The following is a 24,746-nucleotide window of genomic DNA, read 5'->3' on the forward strand; positions in this document are numbered from 1 at the left end:
TTACTTTGATGCTGACTGTGCTGAAGGACACCTTTTGTTACCCATGAGAAATTTTATTTAAGGCAGAGTATAAAAAAGTCACGTGAAGACATGAGTGTAAGCGAACTACCATTCGTCAGAAAAAGGGAAATTTAGTCATGTATTTGGCAGTCATTTCCCCTTTTTTGGGAAATCCAAGCGCATATTTTCTTTCTCTTTGCCTGTATTTCCCTCATCCTTGCTCTACGGAAGGAAAGAAAGATAGACCTAAAATGTCACTTGGTTTTGACACAGATCTGATTGGGCAACGGGAGACAAATTTCCGCTGTGCCTTGAGTTAAGCTCTATATAAGGTCCATACCAGCAATTTCATTCTCACATCTTTTCATGAGAAACTAATGGTTGAAAGGATGCAGAACCACAGGTAAGTGAATTTTAACAGAGATCTGGGAATGAAAGCTATCCCTAAAAACTTCTGTTTGTGTTGTGACTGCTTGATATTAAACTGAAGGGATTGAATTAAATAGCCAAGTATTTTGATTAAGCTGAGGATAAAAAGAGAGAAAATCTCCTCCTACAGTATGTTCTTTGCATACCTTGGGGCTGTTAATGCAGCAAAGGGAGTCACTAGTTCCAGATCCAGATGTAGCCCTGAGAAGAGATACAGCTCCACATCACTGTGCTGGAAATGAGCGAAGACCTTGTACTATGGGAAGCAACTCAGTGTTATAATGCTGTATTATTAAGAGATTGACTTTGTGCTAGCTGTTGTGCCCATGCCCACACGATAGCTAATGAATGACTTGCAGCAGATCGTTTTGTTTTCCCCTGAGGTCACTGTGCCACATACTTAGGACGTGTTGTTCAGGGTTTTTGTCACCATTTGCTTGCACAGATTGTTATGGTGTTCACATGAGAGAACTCATGTGTCCCAACAGCAAGGTGGGTGTGCATACCATGGGAGTCAAAGCTGTTGTCCCAGGAGATAAATGTGTTGGAGACACTGAGAGCTTGGCTCTGGTTATACTGTTTGCCTGCAGATATGTGCTGCCTAGCCTACTTTGGTAGCCACAGTGGAGAAGATAATGTGGCAGAAGATTAATGAGGGCATAGAGCCTTAGCAGAGACTTGAAGAGACTTTACTGCATCTTTTCTCCTGTGCTTATCCAAACAAGCTACACTACAGCTAAGTTGAAGCATCTGGCCCACGCTTCAGTCACAGCTTATTGCAAAATACACAGAGCTGTATTTTTCTACCCTTCTACCGTGGGGACAGCAGCATCTTGTGGTGTGTTGTTTGCATCTCCCAGAATGGCAGGAAAATGACAGACAAGAAGCATTTGCACTAAGCCAGATGCTCTTGTTCCACAAATTATCTTCCATCAATTGGGAGTGAAGAAGCACTTTTGTTCACCAAGGAGTATCAAAGCTTACCAAATCTGGAGTTAGGAGAACAGTAAAGCCTTTAGCTAATGTTGAGTATTTTGATTGTATCTTCTGTTCATAAAAAACTTGCCTGCAGATTTCAAGACACTTTCCCTCGCTCTTCTTCTTCCCATTTCCTCTGGGAAAGAATGCACGGGTTCTTCTTTGCCCTGATTACATGCACAGTGTGTGCCTCTGCTTTCAAGCTCCAGCAAGGGAAAAGCACAGGTAAGGGCATGGGTTTGGTTATTTTCTGTCTCCTTTTCCTTCTCTTTAGTATGCCTGGCCAACAGTAATGACAAAATGTCTCTAATTCATATAGAAAACTGCCCAGATCACACCATGTTTTTCCAATACTACCATGAACTGCACGGAGAACCTGTGGTTCTGAAATGCCCTTCCCCCAGATACAAACATGTGGATTTTTCTGCCTTGACACATAATATCACATGGTACAAAAATGATTCAAAAACCATGATATTAAGAAGAGATGAAGATCCAAGAATCTGGGCAAAAGGAGACGCGCTCTGGTTTTTGCCAGCAAGGCAAGAAGATTCAGGAGTATATATCTGTACCAGAAGGTAGGTGTTTAAAAGGAGCTTCAATTCACTAACAAGGTCACTGTGCCTAAAATACATTAATTTGATTCTGAAATCCAGCTGTCCTCGGAGCTTATTTGTGTAAGATCATTTCCTTACTGACTTTATTAGAGAAAAAATGTGGAAAGTTAGAAATGTTGAAAGTTGTGTCTTCTCTCTCTCTCTCTCTATAAACTGAAATCTCAATGTATATTGACAAGCATTGTCATTCTATAATCTCACAAGGAAGAAGTGTACATGAAAGTTTGCTTTAGCTTATTTTTCGATCAGTCAGGGCTGCAGTGAGCAGAGATGTACTGCAAACAGGATACTCTGCAGATTGCAACTCCTACATCACAGCTTTAGAGAAGCAGACAGTATAGTCTGCATTTTAGATTGCCTTATAAAGAATATACCAAGGCAGCGTTCTGAAGTTCTTTCTTCTTCCCTCTTCCTTTTTCGTGAACTTTATTTTTCTTCTACTTCACATTTTTAATCAGAATTGGATTGTCCTGGTGTTGCTGGAAGATCTCACATGAGACTCAATGTGTGTTTATGGGGCTGGGATCAGACTTGTGATACTACAGTGGTTTGTAATGTGAGCCAAGGCTCTTTCAGGTCGTTGTTTTCTGTGTGTTTACAATCTGACAGCCTGCTGTATGGTTTTGAAAGAGGAAGGGGATCTGGTCTTGCGGTGAAGAGAGGAAGGCAGAAACCACCAGTGCCACTGGGGCTTGAAAACCATGTGATAAAGGGTCCTTGTCCCTGCCAGCTCCTCCTTCCTGCCACCTCCCAGTGCATGCCTGGCAGTGGGCACCTCACTCCATGTTATGCAGTATCCATATGCATCCATGGATTCTAGATGTGCTAAAATGTTGTGAAATCTGATTGGGAAAGATGTGCAGAGGCTAAGTACATAGCTTTGCTGCTAACATTGCTACAGAATTGATAGAATAGAAACAAAACCTATGTTCATCTCATACCATCGAAGTAGAACATTTCTTCAGCATGCTATGAAATGAGGGTAGAGGAAGAGGAAGAGGATGCAGCTCAAGCACCTGTATCCCCCAAGTGACTTGTGTGTTTTGATCCTTCCTGGGGCTGGAAACAATTGCCACTTGGGACCAGGAGAAAGAGATAAATGTAAAACATTGAAACCTTTGTGTAAAATAGTATGTCCTCAAGGAAAAAGCTGCTGGCTGCACAGTAGCAACTGCAGATGTATTTTAATACATGCTTTAAGCTTTTTATTTCTCCCTTACATTGCAATCAGTTTTCGTAGTCAAGACCTCTTCCAAAGAAAGGAGTGGAGAGTTTGTGACATATCTGCTAGTATTTAGGTGGACGTGTTGTCCCTCCTTGTAAAATCAAAATCATGACTTAGTCTAAGGTGGCACAGCAAGCTTAGTTTAAACAAGAGAAGAAAAGAAGAGTTTTGAAGGGTGCCACTTGAACTCTCCTCACCAGCGTTGTGTGCTCATGTCTACTTGCTGTCTTCAGGAACTCCTCCTATTGTGCTGAGGTGTCCATCCACCTCACTGTCGTGCAGAAGGCTGCTGCTCGGGACATCGCCTATCTCCAGGTCCTCTTCACTTTCACCTCTGGAAAGCTCGTTTGCCCCAACCTGTGGGAGTTTACAACAAACAGGACGAACACGGAGCTCCAATGGTACAAGGTAGAATTTTCAATTTCTCTTTATGCAAAATCTAAAATGCTGTCTCGTTTGTAGACAAACATCTGTCTTAACTTTCTGTTTGTCCAGAGCATTGTGTTGTTAAATCATGAGCAGTCGAATGTTGTATCACAATATACTGGGAATTTATGGGACAGGTGTATGTATTTTAGGAAAGGTTCTCCAAGATGGGCTCAGTGTGTTCTGAAGTGCTCCACGGGGAGTGTTTTAAAGTCCAGCTCACCTGATTCCAGGGGAGCCATTTCAGATTAGGCTTTTCTCTTTGGTGCTATGCTTCTTTTAACGGCTCCTATAGGGAATCCCACAAAGTAGGACCTCCTGAGTGAGCTGTTCAGAGGAGGTAGCCTTCAACGATCGACTGGATTACAGCATTATGAGGTACTGGGAAGAGGATCATCACTCAGGGCTTATCACGGTCTCCTGTCTCACTTGTTGGTCCGCGGCCTTCCCCACAGCCTGCTTTCTGCCACAAGTGTCAGAAGAGCTATTCTGCCTTCCAGAAGGAGGGCTCCTATCTGTGTATGAGCATTAGTGGTACAGAGCAGACATTTTCACAGTTTATGAGATCTCACAGGATCAGTTATAGTGTTATAAAAGACTGCATGACACGCAATTATACTGAATAATACTTGAAGGGAGCTTATAAGCAGGAGGGAAATCAAATTTTTACATGGTTTAGATTGTGATAGGACAAGGGGGATTGGTGTTAAACTAAAGAGGGGAGATTTAGATTGGATGTTAGGGGAAAATTTTTTACTCAGAGGGTGGTGAGGCCCTGGCACAGCTGCCCAGAGAAGCTGTGGTGCCCCATCCCTGGAGGCACTCAAGGCCAGGTTGGATGGGGCCCTGGGCAGCCTGAGCTGGTGGGGGGCAGCCCTGCCCATGGCAGGGGGTGGGGATGGCTGGGTTTTGAGGTCACATTCCAACCCAAATCATTCTGTGATTCCATGATGACTGAAATGTATTTGTCTTAGAAGAGTGCTTCTGAATATTGCTCTTATGAGGTCGTGTACGGAAAGCAATATTGTGAAAACCTTTATGATTACCATAATTTATTTTTCTTAGAAGAATGTCTTATGTGATTGCTCATAAGAGGACTCAGGAAGTAACCTAGTATATTTTTCCATCTTAAGATGTGTGAGTTATTGGAAAGATATGTTAAAGCAGCAGTTCTTCATACTTCATATAATGCCTCAGAACCTTTTGGTAAGGAAAACATGTTCATTGAACTTGAATTATGGTGGGAAAGTGAAGCTGCACAGATTCAACAGTGATCATCAAACTTTCTGTAAGAGAGAGACAAAGATAAATTATTTTGTCTGGAGGTTACCCAGCGTTTAACCTCACCTGTCTGAGCTGTGACATAAGTTGTCCTTTCTCCAGGACGCTCTGCTTTTGGAAGACGACAGTGAAAAATTTGTATTTCTGAAGGAGTCGTCTTCTCTGTTCTTCACTTCTGTATTACCGACAGACTCCGGATACTACACCTGCAAGATGGCTTTTCCGTATGAAGGTGTCACGTATGAAATCACCAGGACAATTAAACTGCAGACTCTTGGTAAATACTGACCACTGAGAACGCTTAAGAAAGCTTTTGCAACAGATGGTTTGCTGGTGAAATTAGGGAGAGGAGCTCAGATTCAGTACTGCCAAGTAGGGTAGAAGGCATACTGGCTTTTGATGCTGAAGCCAGGGGGTTTCCAGCAGTATGGCTGGCATAGCTCTTTGGCTAACCTCAGTTCTTTGGCTAACCTCAGAGCTTGCCCTGGCATTCAGCAGCACGTTTGCAGGAGGCAGAACTGGCTGTCGCAATGGCAACTGCCTGCGGTCTTAAAACCGAGTAATTAATCTCTCAGGGGGCTAAGAATGACTTCAGAGGGCTTAGGAAATAAAACACCGAGTATTCTCTCCAGGGCTGGGGGAAAACCGCTGTTTCCCAAGGTGGCTTGAGCCGCTGACCCGGCTGCTGCTGCGGGGCGCCCGGCGGGCACCAGGGGGCGGCCGGAGGCTGTGGCACCCTCGGGCCTCGGCATTACTCCGATTCCCTCGTCATCCCTGCCTTCCTTATCCATCCCCCGGGGTCACGATGCCGGGCTGGGCCCGTCTATTCTCTCTGACAGAGTCTCTGGATGGGTAATGCCTCTCCTTGCCGCGGGGTTTAGAAACAAGTTGCTGTGTGGGAAGTGCAAGATGCTGAGCCAAGCGGCACATCACAACGCCTGTTATTTCTGCCGTGGTAGCACTGACTCTGTTCACTCTCTGTGCAGAACAAGAAAAGAGAATTACCCCCATAATTGTGTATCCAACTCAGAAGACAACGTCAGCTGCTCTTGGTAAGGATCTGCATTATTTTGAAAGTGTCTAATCGGAAGAAAATTAGAGCAGGTTCCCTGATTTGTGCCCTAATTCGTTGGCACAAACTATTATGGTTCTTTTGGTCTCAATTATATTAACTGAATGTTGGTGCTGTGGTAGTTTTTCACTGTAATTTTTCCTTCTTATTGTCTGCAATAAGATACTATTTTCATAAAATCATAGAATCAGCAAGGTCAGAAAAGACCACTAAGGTCATCTAGTCCAATCATCAACTCATCACCACCGTGCTCAAGGAGTCACTAAACGTGTCTCCTTGTACAAACCAAAGTAAAATACCTGTAGATTTTAGCATCAAAGCATGAAAAGTATGTTTGCATGCTTAGATCAGCTGCTCAGAGTTCCCCCTCTATCAAGAACATACGCTTTTCAATATTCCCCCAGTCAGCCCTAGGCTAATGGGTGGCTTCGAGTGAACCACCCAGTTCTTTTGAGAGGAGACATTTTTCATTGTTTCTTAATGTTTGAACCAGACATTTATCTATCACTAGCTAGAATGTGTCTTGCAAGAATCTCATTTTTTCTTCAAAGATGATGTTGTAACAATGCATTTCAGTTGCTTTCCCTCATTTTAGAGAATGTCATATATATTTGACACTAAGCTTTCCTAACTTGGGTATTATACACACAGCTATGTCCCATGAGTCTTAGTTTTCACTGCCACTTTTCTTTCTGCAAGTCTAACATTGTCTTTTTTTTTTTTTTTTTTTGCCTGTCTGCCCCACGGAGTGTACTGTATTCTCTTCAGTAATACTGTATGATTATTGAGCCAAGTGTTTTCCATATGAATTAAATATACACTAGTGTGAGGGCTCCATATCCTTAGCTCAGAGTTGCAATAATTATAGCAACATTTCTGAATTTTTGCATAGTCACGTTGTCCCTGAGGGTCTCATCTAGAACTCAATGTCCTTGCCTGCATCGTGTGGGTTAGAGCAATTACTCTGGAGCAACCTTGCCTTTGAACTGCAAAACAGCAGAAGGAGCATAGGAACACATCTTTGTCTCCTGAGAAATATGTATTGTATAAGGATTGATAACTGCTGGAATGGAAAAGTAATTTGCTTAGTAGTGGAAAGAGCTGCCAAACTGAATGGTCTTGCTGCCAAGGAGTAGGGGAGCAAATGCAAGCTGGGGCTTAACATCAGTTTTCAATGTAGTAGTGCTTGACATGTGTGGGAACTCTATCTCCCATCAGAGATGCTCTGTCCACCAGGAGAAAGAATAGATCTCAGCATGCATCTGAATGTTTTTTTAATCTTCCTCTGCCAACAGGCTCCAAGATGACTATCCCATGTAAAGTATTTGCTGGACCAAACAGCAACATCTATACTGACGTGGAATGGTTAGCAAATGATACCACGATCGATGTGGTTTACAAGCAAAACAGAGTTATGGAGGGGGAACGACAGTAAGTTGGGCAAAAGTGTTTTCTTGTGGTTGTGGTGCAACAGGGGCTTTCAGCTGGATGCCAGGTAATGAAATGGGATATGGAGAGCTCAGAAGTGAAGGAGAGAGCTGAGAAAAATAAGCAAATGAAAACATAAAATCAACAAAACAAAAAAGTGCAGATCAGCCCAAGCAGAGAGAGGTCTTTCTACTGTAAACGAGCCAATGAAGAGCCTTACATTGAAGCACAGTTTTGTGTAGCTGAGCTGATGTATGAGCTGACAGCAGCGGAAAGCAAAGGGCCTTGATCCTTCCCAGTGCCTATCTTCTCTCTCTTCTTGCCCTGTGCCAAGGAAATGTCAACATCCTTGCCTTTGCACCAGCCCTGGCATTCGCGTGATACTTCATGAACCTCTGAATACATTGAGATAGCAGAAAACTGTCTGTGTTTTCTGGTTTGCATTTTTTATTATTGTTATTCTAATTATTGTTAATTTAATTATTGTTATTTTTTTCCCCTTAGGATTGTTCCTTTATTGTTAGTTAATAGTTAAACTGACTCTCAAAGATGCCCGGAGAGTGCTAGTGTTGGCACCAGGGCAGCACCAAGCAGGATGCTGGTGGGAGGGAAAACATCCTCTTGCCATGGTCCATTGTCTCTCCCTATCTTGAGCCATGCTCTGAGTTGCCTTATAGCTGCATACCTCAAGACTTTTGACTTTTTGCCTATGCTATTAACAGTTAAACTGGTCACTCAGCAGATATGGTCTACCCAAACGCTCCTGGCTACGGATTAGAACTTAGCATGATGCAAGAGGCGTTGGCAGCAGGATCTGGGGATATGGCATCCCTGTTTTGAGGGGCAAAGGTGTTTAATATTTATGGATGTGGGCTGTTTTCAGCCTCAGGGCTACATAACAACCTGGCCATGTTGAGTTTATTGCACAGTTACAACCATTGCTTACAACCAGTAACACTGACAGCTGGGGATCTGAGCCTTTATGTGCTTTGATATTCTTCACAGCTTGACTGGGTATATTAATTTATAATGTTGTTTACGTGGATAAATGAGAAAGCCTTGAACTCATGGTGAGATGCCTTAAAATACTCAGTGGAACAGCGGGAGTGTCTATAGGATTCAGAATAGAACAATACATATGCTTTCTTACTTAGGCCTTTAGCTGTTGCCACTACTGCTGCTGTCGCTGCTGCTGCTGCTGCTGCTACTATTATACATTACTATATAACAGCATGAGGAGGGAGGCTACACCAGCTAGGGATCACAAAGAACCCATGGTATGAAGCTACCTCAGTTCTTCTGAGTGCCTCCAAAGAGGCATTGTGTCAAAACAGGTCAAATACTACTGGGAAAAAGAAAAAAACAAAACCAAAAACAAACAAAAACCATTTCACAGAAGTCTGTGTCAAAGTACGCACAGCCAAGTTGCTGGCTTTCTGTGGTACTGACCCAGGATGTGTGCACAGGCAAATCCATTGTCGTGGTGCATAGCAAACCCATGAACAAATCGTTACAGAGCAGCTAGATAAATTCTCCAGCAGTGACTAAAAGATATCCAGAGATAATGTTTGCACCTAGAAAACTACTTTACAGTAGTTGCACTGATGAAGAAATCAGGCTAGAAACTTTCTAGACAGTTGCTTGTACTGAAATTTTGGGTTTGGGTGAATGATAAGAAATATAGTGGCTCAGTTTGCTGAGAGAGGAACTGCAGGTTTGTGTTTTACATATGCCCTCTCCCAGAATCAATCTCAAAAATTAAATAGGTAGTCAGAGAGAAGGAACAAGATCCTTCCATGATGCTGTGTGGGGAGCTTAGTTATACACAGTTCTGCCTGCATTTCTTTCCTGCCTTCATTTTTCCAGGACAAATCTAGATCTTTTTTTCCTGGAAGAATCAGTGAGTGCAGCATGGATACTAAATGGAAAGGAGGAGACTCAATGAGTTGATAGAACTAGTCTGGGTGACACAGTGTCCTCTAATGCAGAGGAGCTAGTTCAGAAATGAGTAAATATCCAATGCAACTTCTTGCAAAGTGCTGTTAGAATGAGCCCACCATAGAGAGCTGATAAAAGGAACTCACATTTAATTTTCCTTTTTCTTCCAGAGAAATCACAGAAAATGGTGAGAACTTCATTGAAGTGCCACTGATTTTTAAATCTGTGGAAGAAGTGGATTTTTACACAGATTTTAAGTGTCTGGCTCAGAACAGATATGGATCCCAAGTACTGCCAACACGGGTCAAGCAGGAAGGTAACTAGTTTAACTACTTGGAGAGAAACAGGCTGCAATTGTTATTCTAAATCTAAATTACAATTGAAGTATTCTATGTTTTAATACCTTAGTATTAGGGATATAATTGTTTGGGAGACATTAGTTGCGTCTTTCACATGTAGACTCAAAATGCACAATGTTTTAGAATAGTCTGTTCACAAAGAACACTTTCTGTAGGTCATTTGTTGACGTTTTCCATAGGCATAAAAATCTGTGCTGGTGTATCTGTTCGCTGGATGAGGTTCAAATATAGATACTTTTTGTGAAATGATGGCTCTATTGAGACTACTGGCACACTCTCACTGGATGCAACAGGGACAGATCTTACCCAGTTCCTCAACAAGTAGGAGAAGAAAAAAAAAAGACAATAGCAAAATAAAGATCAAAGAGTTCCATTTCCTCATGCAAACTGCTGCCAAAATAACAAGGAATATAAATAATGGTGGCTGTTGTTATTTTAGTTCCTAGTGATGGAAAGAGAAGCCCTAAACTCAGTGCAATTCATGTTGTGACTGTTGGCTAAGAACCAGCTGTAAAAGCAGTATGAAGCAATGCTAATTGTTTCTTTGCATAACATTGATGAATCACCAAAGCTTGCTCACAGCGTATTAGAAAGATACATGAACAATTAAAGTCTTCATTATGAGTTGTATCTCATGACCCACGCCAGCATCTTATGATGAGGGACTTATATTCACTTATTTATGCAATGTGCTGTCCAGGTCTTCCATGAGCTACACAAGTATTGCTACAGAGGAGGCAACCCATGAACCAATATAGGCCTGCATAATCCCAAACTGAGGAAATAAGGTGTATTTTGGGTAGAAGCTCACAGTCTTGTCTTGATCATTAATAATTTTTCAAGTGTTCTTGAAAGAGCAGAAAAAGCTCTTCACAGAGGTTGAGAGTGGAATAGCTATTATGTATTCTCTTTCCATCTGGTGCCTTTATTTCCTGCTTGAAGTGTCGCTGCTTTCACCAAATTAAGATGGAAAGTATACAACCGCCCCAAGCAGGGATGAGCCATGTGTACAAGAAAGGACTGCACTGTAAATTCTCATCCTCCATTGTTTTCCAATACTTTTCTCCCACCCTGATAAACATATGTTCCAGAGCACTGAATCAATAGACCTCTTCCTTTCAGAAGCAGTTAGCCCTGCTGAAAGGTTAATTTGCAGACATCCTTTTTAATGTGGCTTCTCCTCTTCCTCCTTGAGCATAGAGAACCATGTTTTCTGATAATACATCATTTCTTTACTTTTCCAGCTGTCGGCTTGCCCTGGTACATTGCAACAATTCCAGTCGCGTTGGCCTGTGTCATCCTGGTGGGAATATGCATACATAAGTGCTGGAAACAGAGAGCTGATAAGGGATACACAATAGCAAAGGTTTAAGATCTGTTTTATTCTCACCGCCAACAGTGAAGAATTCATCCTGGCTATCTTTCATGTGAGACACAGAGATACATTTTGGACCAAACACACTTCTTTTCCAGCAGATGGATGTATATCAGCTTTTTTCTTCTTCTCCATGTCTTCCATGATTTGATTAAGTTAGAAATATGTCTGTATAAAATGCCTCTTAGAAACAGGGAACCTACTTCTATTGTTTTGCGGCTAGGCTGTGACTTACAGCATTTTGATATGCAGTGTCCCACGTACATGCCCTTGTTATGAGACAGGTAAGGAAAGTTAGATTATTTTCTCCTTTGTATTTCCAATAGTTTTATCCTTTGGTGTGGGGCGGGGGGGGGGGGGGGGGGGGGGGGGAAGGTGTAGAGAATGCTGAGAACCTTAAAAAAGAAAAATTATAAAGAAACCCAGTTCAGTTCAATTTCAGTTTTGGATACCTCAGTACAGAAAGGACATTGAGGTGCTGGAGCAGGTCCAAAGAAGGGCAACAAGGTTTGTGAAGGGCTTGGAGAATATGGCCTATGAGGAGAGACTGAAGGAACTGGGGCTGTTCAGTCTGGGGAAAAGGAGGCTGAGGGGAGACGTTATTGCTCTCTTCCAATATACAAAAGGTGTTTACAGTGAGAGTGGGATTGGTCTCTTCTTACTGGTGACAGGGCAAGGGGAAATGGCCTTAAATTGTGCCCGGGTAAGTTTAGGTTGGATATCAGGAAACACTTCTTTACAGGAAGGATTGTTAAGTACTGGAATAGGCTCCCCAGGGAGGTGGTTGAGTCACCATCCCTGGATGTGTTTAAAACTATTTGGATGTGGTGCTCAGGGACATGATTTAGTGGAGAGTTGTTAGAGTTAGGGTAGTATGGTTAGGTCGTGGTTGGACTTGATGATCTTTTAAGGTCTTTTCCAACCTGAGCAATTCTATGATTCTGTGATTCTATGAAACAATAAGAAAGCTTTCTCCAAAAGGGTTGTTCTGCATCAGTGTGAAAATGTAGTTTCCTTCTGAATCCAAACTCACTTTATTTTTGTTTTAAAAACCCAGTCTTTCCTTTTTTTCCAGAGCCTAATACAGTTGTCATGTCAACTGTAAATCAATGAACTTTTTCAGAGATTTTTTTTTTTAACCATTCAGATTGTTCTTTAACATTAATTGGTTGTCTCAGAATATCCTTCTCCCAGAGATAACTACCTCAATGTAATGGAGAATTCAGCCCTCTTGCATCTGCCAACATCTCATATCCAGAGATTCACAGGCAGCTGTAATGTTGTTATCTTTGCCAAGAAAAGAATTTGGATAATGTTTTAGTGTTTAGAAAGTCATTTCACTGATACAAATAAAGTTTTATTCCTGGAAGTGATTGGACAAATTATCAATAATAATGGACATTCTTGTCCTTTGGTCTTCCAACTTCTGTTGCTGGCCTGCTCCTCCTCTCTGATATGAATGTAAATGTATTTAATAGATTCCTGTAAAAAAATGTGTCTGCACCAGTGATGCAGTTTTGGGAACCACGTATCCTTTACATTGAAGTATGCAGTCATGCAAAATACTGCCTATTTGGCTTTGTCTAACTGGATTCAAGTCTTGTTAAAAACCAGAAGGGAACAATAAATAATCAGTAACCATGCTGCACTTTGAGAATCAAAAGAACGTGGTTGTTCTCTCTCTTCCAAGCAATATACAACAGTGGATAAGTAGTTCCATCATATGTATTATCTTCATCTGCATAGGAGGGGAAGAGATCCAGCTTTAAGATTTAGATCATTACAGATCCATAAGTGACGCCTCTCATGGACACTGAAGAAAAAGATTTATTTTGGTAGTTCAGCCCAGACACTTTTCAAACTAAGAAAAAAATAATCAGGAAAATGTTGGCTCCGAATAAACAAATTTGTAAAGTAAGAATTTTGGAACTGCATGGAGTCCCACAAACTACAGAGATGAACTACTCCCATTTGTCATGGAGAGGCCATAATCAAACTGCTTTCCACCATCACTAAGAGTTGACTCTGAATTCACACCCCAAAAATATTTGAAGCATTTCAAAGGAAGGATGTGGCTTGAATTAAGAAATCCTTAAGTCTATTGGCAGGAATTTTAACAGTTTATGAGATTCAAGTCAAAATTTCTCTTCAAGTATTCTAAATGTTTTCTGTGAAGATACAGGAGTTGGATTTCTGACAGTTTGAGTCAATGACAACCAGACAAGACCACAGGAATTATTGTTTCCAAGTGCAGGATATTAAAGACCATGAGAAAGAATACACATATTTTATGGGCGGATGTGAAAAAGGTGACTGAGTGTGCTGGAAAATGTTAGTTTTCTTGCGTATCTGTTCTTTGAAGGAAGAAAAATTCTGAACATTGCTGGAAGGAACATGGGAAAAGAGAAGGTTTTAGGTACATCAGCAGTGTTCTTTTTTTCAGCAATTGCTGTTCTCTAACTAGAGAATTAGGTTTTTCAATAAATGTAACCTTTCAAAATGTAGTTTGCTCTTCATGCTCTATGAGTAGCATGATGACTCATCTGGCTGTAGGAGAGGAGTTGGATTTTACTCAGTAGTGGAAAAGAAGTAGAACTTGTTACATGGAGTGCTGGTGCCAGAGAAAGTTAATACCTCAGACTGTCCTCTAAACTGGAGAAGGAAATATGAATGTGAGATAAAATTTGGGCATAAGGAGATTTGTGGTTACTCAGTGGTGCCTTGAATACAAGGGGAATGTAAATTAAAAAAGGATCATCTTTTATGAAGTGTTTTTTTGCTTATTCAAACAAACTACACAACATAAATATTTCGTATTGATGTAAAAAATTGTAATAAGGTCCATATGTTCTTGAAAATATTACATGAAAAAAGAAAACTAAACAAAATGAAATGGCAGTGTGTGATTTGGGTGGGAAGGAAGGTGTGCTGTGGCTGCCTAGGAATGCCACTTCTTCCAGTAGAGGAGCTCAGGAGCTCATTCCCTGGCAGCAGTGACTCTGTGGGACTGCAGAGGCTCTAGGATGGGATCAGTCCTGCAGCAGCTTCTGCTCTTACTCTGCAGTACTGCCTTTTCACACCAAAAGGCAAATTAATATTTATGGACCAGATTCCTTTCCTGACTGTTGCCATTGTCAGAGCTGTCCCTGCTCCTCTGTCTCCCAAGGGATTGGGGTGGGATTGGGTAATAATTCTCTCTCCAGCTTCCGGGCTTTGTAATATTTGGTCCCTCCACTGACCCTTGAGGCTGGAAATGTTCAGCAAGCATCAGTGAACGTCAATGGGTGACATTTTCTGTGCATTAAGGAATTCAGTGACACACCTTTGCTCCATCCACACTTCCATGTCAGACTGCATTGTGTCAGACTGCCCCTCTGCTGCCATTTGTCACATGGCAACAACACATAATGAAATACTGGTGGGAAGGTTCAACCTCTACTGCCATCCCACCAACATCCGCCTCTGACATCATGGGCCAATACAATAAAACAGGAGACATCACTTTTGGAGCAGCCCTCATAAAATATGTAATGATATCATTACAGTATATAAGTAACAAAACTAATTTTAATTGCTAATATTTTTTTATTTAAACATAAATAGATAGCAACAAAAGCATAAAACCAGTGAGATATTTGACCCTGTTAATGTGAAACCAATGCATCAGGTTGGTTAAATGGTTGTGATTGCAATTCTTAGGTGTTCATCAGAGAAATTTTAGTGAAATTTTTGCTCTTCCTGTGCTTCATCCATGAAAATACTTGTTCACAAATGTACGTACTGACAAAAAATGATGACACAAATAATGTGACTGTAAAGGGAGGGATGTTTTTCTCCAATAAGTCAGGTGTTATAAAAGAGAGACGTAGAGACATATGATCAGATTTTTGAGTGGAATATCTGATTGCAATTCTATATGCCCCTTTTGAAATTTTTTAGGTAATGTATTTATGTCAACTGAAAATGGATTTGCAAATATACCAAAAAGCTGATGATTTTTTTTGTCAGTCTTGAAACTTATCCTCAAATGCCTTTCTCACAATGGAAAGAACAGCTGCATATTTTTTGCTGTTCACAGGTGTGTGTTTGGACAATATATCATAATCCATAACATTATTTGCCATCTCTTGAGTTAGCACTGCACTGTGCCTTCCCCATGCCTTGATTTCAGTTCAGACAGTGCCAACTGCAACAATGTGTGGTTGTTGCTGAGTGATGGGTGCACACTCAGGGCTGGGCCTTGGGCTTCAGGTTGGACATGCCTGGTTTAATGAAGTCTAATATATTTTGAGGAGAAAATATCCTGAGTCTCGAGGCAGACTGAGTCTGAGGACTTAGTTGTACCAGCTTATAATAAAAACTGAAAAGAAACACACTAGAAGAGAAAGTCTCTTCAATTCCAGGGCCTGGGGCTCTGCACTGCAACATTTCTTTTCAGAAAAATCAATGATACAAGAAGGGCAAGGCCACCTCATTCATGGGACTGTCTGTGTCTGCAGCATTTGTCAGTAGAGCTCGTCTGTCTGCAACAATTTCAAAGCAACGTCTACAAAGGGAAAAGCCTGGTGTGCTGCAGCCTTTTCATGAGTTAGTTTCCAGAATAGCATAAATTCCCATGAAAATACTTATTTTCAGGAAAAGTGAGTTTAAGTAACAATAATGTTCTTGTGTTACTTACTGTACCTTGATGCCAGCTGTCCATTTAAATAGAAAACATAACTACCGTTTCATCTAAGTAGCAACTAAAACAACGAGAACACAATTTGGAGAGCACTGAAGAGGTCTGCTGGTTCTCAGGCAAAACCCTTGAATAAATGTGAGAGCAAGCGGAAATAAAAATCAGACCTATGCACAGAGCCAACCGTGGTAGATCAAGACAAGAAGGTTACAAATTTTAATTTTACAAGCTGGAGAGGGGAAGTAAGCAAGAGAAAGCACAAGAAATGTGAAACACCGTTGCCAGAAATTAGGCTTTAAATACAGGAATAACTGATGACAATGTTTGATAATTATTTCCAGTTTGCAAGACAAGAAACCCAGAAGAGCAAAACAAAATAAGGAATTCATTTTGGAGCTGAGAACTCCCTGTCCTCTCCTATTGGTTATAGAAAGAAATAGTAGATTTAAGCCCAGAGACACCCTTTCATGCAGCCAAAGTTAATGGACTTTTTCAGGAAATGACTCTAATGCTGGCAGCTCCCTGAACAGAGCAAGGACACAAGCTCACACCAAAGAAAAATACTGCAAAAAGTTGGAAGGCAAGCACAGATGGATGTACCCAACAGAAAAAAAACAGGCTGAAAATGCCTGGCTGATGGAAAAATATTTGCGGCTCATGGACAGCAGTTCATGGCCTGGAGAGCAGCCATAGCTATTACAGGAAGAAAAGAAAGCCACAGTGTATGTGGGGAAGAAGCAGAGCCTCCTTGGGACTGGAAGGTCTGCTGTGTGATGGCAGGCAGTCCAAGGGCTTATTCTCCATGGTAGTTTATACATTAGCTGATATACGTGATGCCAAGGTGTTCAATAACACAGATCAAATGTTGCAGCGGTCAGTTTTCAGGAGGGACACGCTGCTGTCTTCCTGAAGTTCCTCAAGGTAGAGGTGTAAGCCTAATAACAATGGGGACACTTTCAAAACCTTACAGAGACTCACCTATCAAGACCTGGGACATTCACCCATTACTGAATCCTTAATGACGAAGTTTAGTTTGTCTCATTTGATTATGTGTCCCTCCTCCCAATATTGGGTCTTTGCACAAATTGAAATTATCTCAAAAACTGATTACAGCTTCAAGTAACGAGCTCTTTTGCAATGTGCTAACAGAACCTCTCACTCTCAGTCCTGATAAAAAGTGCAAATCCTCTCTTTCCATTCTCTCTTTCTCACTGTTTTTTGCTGTTTGGTCATCTGATGCATAGCACTGTGGGAACTTTACTTCTGTGTACTTATGTCTAATAGACCTGCAAGTCTTGGTGGGCTCTGGTTTCTTTGTGGACAGTGCAGTGTGACTGGCTTTTCTGTCTTATAGGGCTTTCATGGTACAGATATAGAGGTCTTGTTTTGCCTTGGTTATTGAGGATTATCCATCTGCTTAGCTGCGGGCTAAATGAATCATCCTGTTTGCTTGTTTTGTCTCCTAAATACGCTTTGCCGTAAGTGCTAGGGAGGCCAGACTATGACTGGAAATAGTTGCTACCATGTTAGTTTATTTACAAAAATTATAACTCTCAACTAATCTGTGGTTTTCAAGCTGGGGACAGAGATGAACTGAGTAAACAGAGAGTATCATTACAAGTATCCTCAAAACATTGCTACCAATCTTTTCCTTTGGACTAGGATTTACCATGACTGGTTTTCAGTCAACTCAAGTGCTCTCCAGAAGAGAGAGTCGGCAAACAGGGATGGTTTCTCAGCTCTTGTCACTGTACCCTGTCTAGACTGTGAACAGTGAAGATGAGAACCTCTTTCCTGTGAAAAAGAAGAGCTGTCTGCTCAGGGGAGAAACAGATGCCTTACCTGTGGCCACAGATTTCACTTGACTTGCTGAATGTAAACCAGTAAAATGTCTGAGGACATACTGTAGAGAAAGGTCACAAATTCATGTTCTTCACGTATGAGGGGCAGAGTCCCACATGACTGAATGTTCCTTGTTAGGAAAGAACAGATAAGCAAATGATATTTATTTGTTTATTTTATCACACAGACACAGTGTGCCATTTAGGAAATATGGAATGGAGGAATGTAAGAGATGGCAGAGGATGATTTCCTGCAGGGAGGGCTGTGAAGTGCTGCAGACACAGGAGGGCTGGAGATCTTGTGCATGTAAATGTTCCAGGTAAAAAAGATGAAAAATGCATAACCAGAATTACACTGGCCACTAATCACTACGCAGGAGTGAGGTCTTGAAAGAGCTTCTCAGCAGGAGTAAAGGGGAGGAGAATATATGACTTTTAATGTGAAGCTGGGTATGGCTATGAAGATGATTTGATGCACATTACAGCAGGGGGTCTTCCTGCAAGGCTACATTGTTTCTTGTACCTATGTACACTTTATTTCCATTATTTAAAAACTCTGGAGAGATGCAGATACAAATGACATCTAAGTGTTTAATTATTGTTAAATTGTCATTTCCTCAGCTAAATTTCCACTGCAAAATGTATACAGCCCTTTCAAGCTCTCAAGAGATGGAAGTAAAAAGAATTACATGCTACACACAATTACTGGATATCTCTGTAGTCGTGTCCAGTGACCTAATCTGCTTTAAGCTCTTCTTGAAGATGGCCAGCTGCCCCTGAAAAATAGCCCTTAATGAGTCTGCTTTCCTACTGGAGGGACTGATCCAATCTCTACACAAAACTGTGTTGTAAGAGATGAGTTACATCTTCCTATGACCCAACTGCCTGTGTTTTGCAGAGATGAAGAGGCCCTCAAATCCTTTTCTGCTCTCATTCACTCCATCTAACAGATGTAAATTTTGACTCGTTTATTTTAAGGCTTAATGGCTGCTCCTGTGGCTTTCACACTTGGCAGTGCACTGGAAACCACAATGGAGAAACACTGACATGCTGAGGGTTATCAGGAGCTCCCCATCAAAAGCCAGCAGTGTCAGCACACTATGCAAGCAAGAGTGAAGTCTCTATCAGCGATGTCAGATTACTAGAAACAAGGAGAAAAAGGTGCAGCAATGATAAGTCATGGTAGCACCTGATGCACAGTCCTGGCAGTGAGCCTCTGGCGACAGAAACCAACTGCTGAAACATCACTGCCAGTGGGTTGGCAGAAGTATGTTACAGCTCCTGAGATCACATTACAGGATTATAGCCTGTGCCTGGATATTATTTTTAAATTGAATTATAAAACAGAATATTGATTTATACAGATGTAACACTTAAGCCAATTCTGTAATCATCAGTCTACTCAGTACAGAACACACTGGCTATCTAGAAGCAGCCCGAGAATTGGTGTGTATACCACTCATACCACTCATCAGTTTTGCAGTTTTGGTATACTTCTTGAAATATTTAACATTTGCATTCGGTAGATTTTTTTTTTTTTTTTTTTTTTTTGGATTAAGAAAGCAAATTACATCCTACTTCTAAAATGACATTTATAAGTGTATCATGGGACTTTTGTCATGTTATTCTTAAAACCCAATTGTTATTATGCAACACTTCAAGGAAGTCTGAGCATGTTACACTTATTTGTAGAGGCAAAACATAATTTACAGAGATTATCCTTCATGTCATGTCTCTCTAGGGAATTGCTCTAGTTTCAGCACTTATGCTTTTTCATCTTCCTTTCATCTGTTATTTTTGTAGCATGTATTTCAGCAAAGAAGATGTGAGGAGATCAAGCACACAAGGAGCTAGGCTCATTCTCTCCAGCTGAATACCCTCACCAGTGTCTCCCTCTGGGCTCGTTGAGCCTTGCTTGCAGCTCTGAGGCCACTTTTACATGGGGAGGTGTGTGTAGGCCTCTTACAGGTGAGCTCAACAGGTGTATGAGTCCCTCTGAGTGGATGCTACCCCCATTTACCCACCTTCCAGTGAAGAGCACTCATTCAAGAAACTCAGCAAATTCAAATAGGACTTAAGCTCCCTCACAGAGAAAGGGAAGAAGAGCAAAGAGGCCTGTCCTGGAGCAGCTCCCCTGTAAGCAGTAGTCTTTCTCCTTTCTTTCTTCCCAAGAGACCTTGCACAAGAATGGCTGAAAGAAGACTCCATTGCATCTTCACAGATCTCACCTGCCAGGGGAGGTCCAGGTTGGATATTAGGAAAAATTCCTTCTCAGAAAGAGTGGTTAAGGTATTGGCACAGGCTGTCCAGGGAGATATTAGAGTCACTGTCCCTGGAGGTGTCCAAGAAAGGTGTGAATGTGGCACTGAAAGACATGGTCTGGAATAGTCACAGACATGTGTTGATGGTTGGACTGGATGATCTTATTGGTCTTTCCAGACTTAATGATTCTACTATCTTTCCCTCTGCTCCACAGGCAAAAAGAGGAGATGGCATGCTGTGGGCACTGCCCTTCCAGATGTGGGAAAATCAAACAGAGCAACCTGAGTGAAGATGCCAGGTCTTGGTGTTCAGTGTGCTGCAGAACAGGACCTAAGAGTCCCAAATTTGGCAGCCTTACTTGACAGCAATCTAGAGCTTCTGGGCTCTAGACTCAACTCTTGCCTTCAAATGAAAGCAGTATGTTCTATCATTGAAAAGGAACATTGAAGGGGGAGAAAAAGGATTTAAAAAGTGGGCTGCTGTCATAGGTTTATTGAATCAAAACATAATTGTAGCCTGAAATAAACAAGTTTTTTTTAGGGAGAAGTGCAACTCCTCTAGCTCCCATTCTCTTAAAATGGGAATTCTCATCATAGTGTCCAGGTTGTCTGGCCTTCCTGCCCTCCATACCCTGCCTCTCGTATTTCTTCCTGTGAGACAGGAGAAAGCCTTGTTATAGCAGCAGTTTGTCTACTTGTGTAATCTCTGCTTTAGGCCATTTTTTTTTCTATTTAGTTGAAGTTCTAGGTGGTGTCAGATCTGACTTCTGCTCTGTCCACATATGTATTTAGGTGCAATCATTTTGAATTCTGCCTGTATTAGGGTCTGGTATGTTTCTCAGGGTTGAGGCAGTGCATCTTTTGAGATGGGAGCCTTTGACTCCTTGTTGTTTATCTAATATGGAATTGGCACATAATTGAGTTTTCCAACACAAAACAAAACATGTCACTGAATCATGAATGCCTGTGGCCGTATCCTGTCATTCAACCTTTCCATGTGAGTTGAGTGCAGGTTTCATGCATGTGATCAGAGACTGCAAATTATTTGTGGATGACTACAAAATACTCTGAGCTGAGGTGTATTTAAGGTGGTTTTTTAAAATGCAGTTGTTGATAGTACCGTATTCTCAAACTTCTATACTTCATATGTCATTTAAACACTATGGTTGTGCAGGTAGTTAAATGCCAAGCTTGTCATGAAACACAGTATGTTGTCAAGAAGTGATCAGTACAATTGCAGCTTTTTAAACTCGGTTTGAACTTGTACATTCAGGACTGTGTGTATGTTTTTGTTGAAAAAAGGGGGCAATTTTTGAGTTGGCACATTTTTTTTTTTTTGCTAGATGTAAGTTGTTTGCCCACCTTTTGACCTCCTTGTGTTCAAAATCCATTGGCTTCCATTACAGTTGTTTTTATGCACAGAAATAGACTAAAACCAAATATTAGTGGAGAGCTTGTATCTTATAGCTTGTCAAGCCATTAGCCTAGGGGACGTATGCTTCCCTCTGAAGTATTTTAGACTTTCGCAACTTACTATTCAACAGTTTCATACATTTTTACAGAATAATAATAATAAATGAATAAGAGTTATTTGCTGCACTCTCACAGACCTCAGGACACTTTAGAAAACATGACAAATGTTGGAGTCTCCAGAAGACTTTACTAGAACCTTGAGATTCTCCGAGTTTAAAGGCAGTGTCTTGCATAGATTTTCAAAGCTGTGTTTGCGCTATGGGCTTGGGGATCTACTTCCTATACTTCATAATGAATACACAAAAGGGCAGGATGGAGAGGAAGAAAGAGTATGTGCAACATCTTATGTATGTTTTCCTTTTAAAAAAGCCTTTTTTAAAAAATTAAAAGTCTCAGTGGTAAGGTGAATGTTAGCCAAGCCAGGCCCACTGAAGTCAAAGGGATGAAGGATGCCAACTATGGAAATGGTACAACAGTGTATACCACTTACTGTGGGTAGACACAGAAGAATAGCACCATTCAAAATTGCTGATTGTGGTTTACGGATATTTCTACTGCTTGCCACTGACGTGATGACTACTTACTTCCCCCAAGCCCTCCCCTGCTTTTTGTGACTCCCGGCTCAGCCCCCTTTGGCACAGTTTCTACCCAGACATTTTTCTCTTTCTTGTTGCTGGGCTAATTTTTTTCTTGCAATTTGGCTATAAGGAGGTAAAATATGAAATCATACCATATGTTCTCACTCAGTATCTCTCCACTGCTTTCTTGGATTCAGTTGAGAAGGAAAGCTTTTCCACAAGTATCTACCTGTTGATGATGACAGTTTAAGCTGGAAAATATCTCCCCAGTTCCCATAAAGAGGTGGTTTTCCTTCCCCGACTGAGAACAAACCTGTACTTTCAGTTTAGGGTGTAAGCCATTGGTTCTCAAGCTGTTTTGCAGAAACACTTAAGCATTTTACGTCTCAATTTGCATCCTTCAGCACTGCATATTGGCACATCTCTGATGATTCAGGGTACAGAGAGGAGAGACTGAGCTTAGCTTTGAAACACACCCTCTCAACCACAACTCAAGACAAAGGCTATCTGCCATTCTCCTTTCAGACTTGTATCAAGAACCATAATCTAAAAAAATATGGATTTCCTTCCAGGTACAAGGATGATTGCTTTCTTCAGATAAAAGACTTTCTCAATTTCCTTCAACGTGTGGGGTTGATTTACTTGTGTCATTCCTGACACATAAAGACATCATTAGAAAAAAATGGAAGAAATGTGAGAAACAGATTTTGTGTTAGCTAATTTCCTGCTCACAGATTGTGTCAGGGAGATAAATATGTTCCACATTACAAAGGTCTTCCAAAATAAACACTAAGAAACTCGAGTAGTTAATACATTATTTTGAACTAATATTTGCTGTTTTATTATTTTAAATAGATTACTTCTGAACTTATTCTATTCATTCAATTATACAGACATATATAATATAATATATATATATTATATATATATATATGTATGAAAGGCATGATTTATCCCTATAGTTTTATCCCATGTTCTTTGTTACATTATCCTCCATTTTCATACAATTCATTCTCTATTCTTTTTAATATCTTACTGTGAAATATTTTAGTGTAATTTGGCCACTTAATAATATTGCTAGATTATACTGGATTGCTGTTACATGAAGATACAGGAGACACTGAGAAAGGCAGGAGATGTCTGCAATTCAGCTTGTCAATGATCTTCCTGAAGTCCAGAAGTAGTTGGAAGAGAGACTTGTCTAATGTTTTCAGGCAAAAATAAATAGGGAAAAGAGTGGATTCAGTCTCACAGTAAAAGCAGAGAGAAGGATTTGCTGGCAGAGGAGGTCTGACTTTTCAAATATCTCTTGAGAAAGAAACAGATGAGAATACGGTGATCCAGAAAGCTCTGGGAATGTGTTAATGGCAAATTTTTATTGTAGAAACAGAGGAAGTTAATAGATAATGGAAAGTAATTAAATCTGTTTGAAATTCAAGCCGATGGTGGATAGTAGTATGAGTAATAGGAGACCATAAAACAATAGCATCATAAATAAAGGAAGGAAGCCATGACTCAATGTAAGACAGACAAGTAACATGTCTTCGGAAGAACTTCCAAGGAATATCAAAGGAAAAAAACACAAGTAAGAGATAAAATCTGGTTAAAAATAAGGTCACGTCATATCAATTCAATTTCCTTTCTTTGAGAATAAGTGGCTCCATTTTAAACAGCAGTTGTGATATAGCATCTCTTATTTAATATTTAATAAAAGTTTTGAGGATTGTCATAAGTAAACTAGAGAAATGTGGATAAAATGATAGTAATGTATGGCTGACACTCAGCTAGTTGGAAAACTGTCTTGTAATCACCCAAGAACTTCCACCAAAATTCAAAGCAATGTTGTAAATTTAATCCCTGTAAATGGTTTAATTCTGCCTAATCTTATGGACTAGAGGATAGCTTGATGAATTTACATGTAAGATAAAGTAAGATGGGGTGAGAGCACATTGAGGTCAAACAGGAAAGGTCAAAATTACTGGTATGTAGGGTAATGGTACAAGACTGATAAGTCCAAGCAACACTTTGCCTGCTGAGCTGGAAACATTCCTTAAACAGAAAAGTTTAAGTGAGCAAAAATTATTGTAACTCTGTAAGGCAGAGCTGTGTACCTTCCAACAGCCCCAATTTTCCCATTTCTTCTGACTAGGGATGGATGTGTGTTTAATGTCTTCACAGAAACTTCATGATCATTTTCAGTAATCTGAGACTGCATTTTGCTGCTGAATGTTTGATCATGGTATGATTTAAAGTCCAGTTCTTCAGGAGCCTTCATTGACATTTGCAAATACAAATATACAAAATCAATACCAGTGCCTCTTCTGTATGCGACCTCTGTAAGCCTGTGGACGTAAATACACATTACATGTAAATATTTAATTCAATCATAGTTCAGGTTCACAGATCAAATAGCAGTACAGTTACATATATATAGTTATATAACCAACTTTGTGGTTTCGCAGTTGCAAAACTCACCTGTATTTAATGTTTTTTGCATGTGTGTGTAAGCTTCTAATGTGTGGTGTTGCTTTTTTTTTTTTAAACCAGGAGAACACTGCTGTTTCTTCCCTTCATTGTTAGGATATTTTGGCTACAGAAGTTTGGACATCAGCAGCAAGTTAACAAAAAATGTAGGGTATTGACATTCACACTTTTGCAGTCACGCAGCGTGTAAAATTGCTCAAGGATTCCCTACTGAATTTGGTTGCTGCTTTTCCTACTGTAACTTTGTAAGAGGTTTCACAGAAACTTATTTGCATTTTCAGTTACAGGCACTGTAAATTGCCC

At 40.6% G+C, this 24,746-nt stretch overlaps 1 protein-coding gene across 3 annotated transcripts; it reads left to right on the top strand.

Annotated features, from left to right (window-relative positions):
- The first annotated feature begins 321 nt into the window (after window positions 1-321).
- IL1R2 (interleukin 1 receptor type 2) lies at window positions 322-21,484 on the top strand. Of its 3 annotated transcripts, XR_016460650.1 has the most exons (12): window positions 322-403; window positions 1,502-1,632; window positions 1,727-1,985; window positions 3,483-3,657; window positions 5,059-5,233; window positions 5,943-6,008; window positions 7,324-7,459; window positions 9,565-9,710; window positions 10,998-11,412; window positions 17,836-17,967; window positions 19,451-19,893; window positions 20,124-21,484. XR_016460650.1 is itself a non-coding variant. In XM_031605133.2 (9 exons), the coding sequence occupies exons 1-9, from the start codon at window positions 378-380 to the stop codon at window positions 11,123-11,125; spliced, it is 1,242 nt and encodes a 413-aa protein (XP_031460993.2). In that variant the 5' UTR covers window positions 322-377; the 3' UTR covers window positions 11,126-11,465. The 3 variants fall into 3 exon arrangements, 1 of the variants encoding a protein (XP_031460993.2); XR_016460641.1 differs by having other exon boundaries at window positions 19,451-21,484; XM_031605133.2 differs by lacking the exons at window positions 17,836-17,967; window positions 19,451-19,893; window positions 20,124-21,484 and having other exon boundaries at window positions 10,998-11,465.
- The last annotated feature ends 3,262 nt before the right edge of the window (window positions 21,485-24,746 follow it).

This window comes from Phasianus colchicus, chromosome 1, assembly GCF_987193195.1.
Source record: "Phasianus colchicus chromosome 1, bPhaCol1.hap1.1, whole genome shotgun sequence".
NCBI classification, from domain to species: Eukaryota; Metazoa; Chordata; class Aves; order Galliformes; family Phasianidae; genus Phasianus; species Phasianus colchicus.